General features: G+C 34.7%; 1 protein-coding gene across 1 annotated transcript in view; it reads left to right on the top strand.

Annotated features, from left to right (window-relative positions):
- LOC107601783 (eukaryotic translation initiation factor 3 subunit L-like) overlaps positions 1-435 on the top strand; it is a 2837-nt gene extending 2402 nt beyond the window's left edge. Inside the window, exon 6 of the mRNA XM_016294076.1 lies at positions 291-435. Within this exon, the coding sequence (XP_016149562.1) occupies positions 291-428 (138 nt within the window). The 3' untranslated portion in view covers positions 429-435. The remainder of the gene's footprint in view (positions 1-290) is intronic.
- The last annotated feature ends 3189 nt before the right edge of the window (positions 436-3624 follow it).

Genomic DNA, 3624 nt, shown 5'->3' with positions numbered 1-3624 from the left:
TTTGTTTTTTTTTATAAATTTATATATATTTTTTTTTTTTTTTTTTTTTTTTTTGCTTTAAAATGCTATATTACTCTATTACAGTAATAAGGAAAATGCTAATTACATACAAAATGTAAAAAATGGACACATTACAGTAATTGTAATGATTAAATTATGCAAAACCTGAAGGTGCTGTAATTTGTGCATTAATGTTCCAATAGTATTTGTTTCATTCTGTTGTACTTTCTATTCTGTATTGTCATAATGGCGTGATGAATAATCTAAATCGTGTATTGTGTGTTGTTCAGATTAATAAACAGAACGAGCAGATGCACGGGCTGCTGGCCATCGCTCTCACCATGTACCCCATGCGCATCGACGAGAGCATCCACACACAGCTGCGCGAGAAATACGGAGACAAGATGCTCCGCATGCAGAAAGGGTGAGAACACGCACACATTATACATTGAAGTTATATATGTATGTACTACCATGGTAAGATATATTTTATGATTTTGAAATAAGTCTCTTCTGCTCACCAAGGCTACATTTATTTGTAGAAAAATACAGTAAAAACAGTAATATTGTGAAATGTTATTACGATTTAAGTATAGAAATAACTGTTTTCTATTTTCTATATATTTTAAGATTTGATTTATTCCTGTGATGCGAAGCAGAATTTCAGCATCATTACTCCAGTCTTCAGTGTCACATTTGCTTCAGAAATCATTGATTTGAGAAACATTACTTATTATTGTCAATGTTGAAAACAGTTGTGCTGCTTAATATTTGTACGGAAACGGTGATAGTTTTTTTTTTTATATAGAATTAATTTGAATTATAAATCATTTGTAGCATAATTTTGTTTTACTGTCACTTGGGCCATTTAATAATGCTCAATAGTATTAATTTTTCTCAGGAAAATTGTGTATGTATGTATGTGTATATATGTATGTGTATATATATATGTGTATATGTGTGTGTATATATATGTGTATACAGTGGGGGAAAAAAGTATTTAGTCAGCCACCAATTGTGCAAGTTCTCCCACTTAAAAAGATGAGAGAGGCCTGTAATTTTCATCATATATGTGTGTGTCAATATATGTATGTGTATATATGTATGTGTATATATATATATATATATATATATATATATATATATGTATATTTATTTATTTATTTTTTCATCCAATCATAGTGGGTAGCTAAATAGGCAAAAAGTATCTTTAGCTGCCTGCAAAAATATATTTTTAAGAAACCCACACATCGCTACAAGTCAAATAAGTGCAGTGTTAATGTGTAATGTTATTAGCTGTTCTCGGCTATGTTATCCTCAGGCAATATGTTAAACCAGTGATATTTATCTTGTTTTTCGCAGCATACATTGAACCCCTAGCTGGTGTCTTGCTGTATATTTTACCATTTCTTCCCAGTAGCGTTTGTCTCTGGAGCTTTGAGTTAGGTGTTGCATGGTGTTGGCTCTCACCTTTAAGCCCATATATTATGCATTCCAGTTCTTGCCGATGCTAGCTGAGGTGGAATGCCATACTTTACCACAGGGAATACATGGTGTTAAAAGCATCACCTGAAGAGAGGTCTGAGCACAAAAGAAAAGGAAAGAGAAGTAGAATGTATAACCACTTCTCCCTTTGATGGCATTTTGCTGCTGTCTCTCACCTGAAACCTCATAAACGTGTGCTGTGTCAGCGAAAGTAGCACAATGCATTGTTAACTGTGTTATTCATCTTTATTGCTCATCAAAGACTGCTTAGATATTGATTTGACATTCTGGCCCCCTTTACACCTGCCATTAACATGCATTGTCAGCGATCAGCTTGTAGTCACATGACCACATTAAAATACTTTCAGATTTATTGTGTTTGGATTAAGAGGTGGTCAGGGACGGTTTCTGACCATATTCTTCTGTGAAACATAAATACTAATGCATTTGTGTTCTTTAATACTCAAGTAATATGCAATACAGACACTGTACTACACATAATCATTATCTGTCACTTTGATGGGCTTGGTTATAAATTTTCTGTCAGGCTCAATTTTTTTCCTTGTTGTAATGCTTATTAATATACCATTGATATCACAAAAAGCAAGTGTTTTGTTGTGACTTTTTCTTTTTTCTGCTAGCATCCTTTACTGTGACGACCATATACCTCATTTGTTTTATCTGTCAGAATGGCAAAAAGCATTTCAAGCTCTCGGTCTGTTTTTCAGTTTACACAAGCGCTACAGTGTAATATGTAAGTGGCGTTTTCCATCTGGTCATGCTGGAGACATGAACAAAGGTGTAAATAAAGTTTTATTAAAAGAACATCCAGTTACTCTTTGGATATGAAGTGCGTGTTAATGGAAAGTTTAAGGTGGCTTTGACATCTGATTCTTTTTGCTGTTTTGTGGAGCCAAGAAATGTTGTTTTTCTCTTCTTAATATTTGGTCTTTAATAATTTACACAGATACCTTTTTAGAGCATACATGTAAACGTATTATAAATCATTAAGACCACTCTATTACTCTCATTCATTATCACTCTCACTGTTTTCCTATTCCTTTCTCGCTCCCAACCGCTCAACCCTTTCCTCTCTCTCTTTTACACAGATTCTGGAACTGGTCAAGGGAATGCACTATCAGCTGGCCTGCCAGAAGTACTTTGAGCTGACACACAATGTAAGGATGCTTTTCATTTTGGCCTGCTGTAATTGGGCCTGCTTTTGTCAGCTCAGGGACAGCCCTGCAAAGTCTTTACCGAGCCTGACCATTGTAGTCACATCTGCCATTAGCTTAAAATCCAATAGAATCTGAAATTGTAAAGTTTGTATAGCACTTTAAAAAATTCATTAACCCACTGAGACATGGTGTCTGCTACAAGGACAGATAGTTTTTAACCATTTATGAGCAACATGGGTGATTAAATTAGGTTCTTAGCCATAATTCTGTATGACCGTGCTTTTTGGCTCCATCCCAAATGGCGCACTTGATGTGAATTTGCAGACTTGAGATGACCGTTGCTTGTGTCAGTGAAGTCCATGGACCCATAGGGTGTCGCATTTGACATTTGAGGTCTTAGGGTGGTATTTAGGACAAGGCCTTTATGTCGTAGTGTTGTTTTATTTATAACACCAATTCAGCATGGCTGACGGAAGTGGTAATGCATCAAGTATCTATGGAATATCTACGTTTTATTCCAATGGACAGATGTGTAATTCTTTCAGAAACAGTTACAGATTGGGAATATATATATATATTTTGAAGTAACAAGAGACATTACTTTTTTTTCTTTTCTGATTTAATAAATCATGCATCAAAGCGATAAGCCTTCAATACGTTTACAACTTTTATCATCTAAAGCTTTCTGGTGAAGACTAGATCAACATTGTCCATTCAAGGTCATTAATATTTTCAAAGTGTGTTTAAGGCTAATATTGTAGTTATATTTTCAGGGCAAGTGAGCACAAACTCTTATTAAATTATAAATGTGCTGAACCTTTACTTTTTCTATTTGGATTGCCCTTTGAGATTGGACTTTTCAAGGGCTTTGCGGTTTCAATATGCTTTCTTTTGACAGGGGCATAATAGCGGTGGATTTGTGTGTCAGAACTGGTTGAGAAAGCAAATGATTACAGCTCTA

Source organism: Sinocyclocheilus grahami, unplaced genomic scaffold (genome assembly GCF_001515645.1).
Source record: "Sinocyclocheilus grahami isolate Dianchi unplaced genomic scaffold, SAMN03320097.WGS_v1.1 scaffold313.1, whole genome shotgun sequence".
Classification (NCBI taxonomy): domain Eukaryota; kingdom Metazoa; phylum Chordata; class Actinopteri; order Cypriniformes; family Cyprinidae; genus Sinocyclocheilus; species Sinocyclocheilus grahami.
Note: the sequence above shows the minus strand (reverse complement) of the source record. Positions and strands in the feature narration are given on the sequence as shown.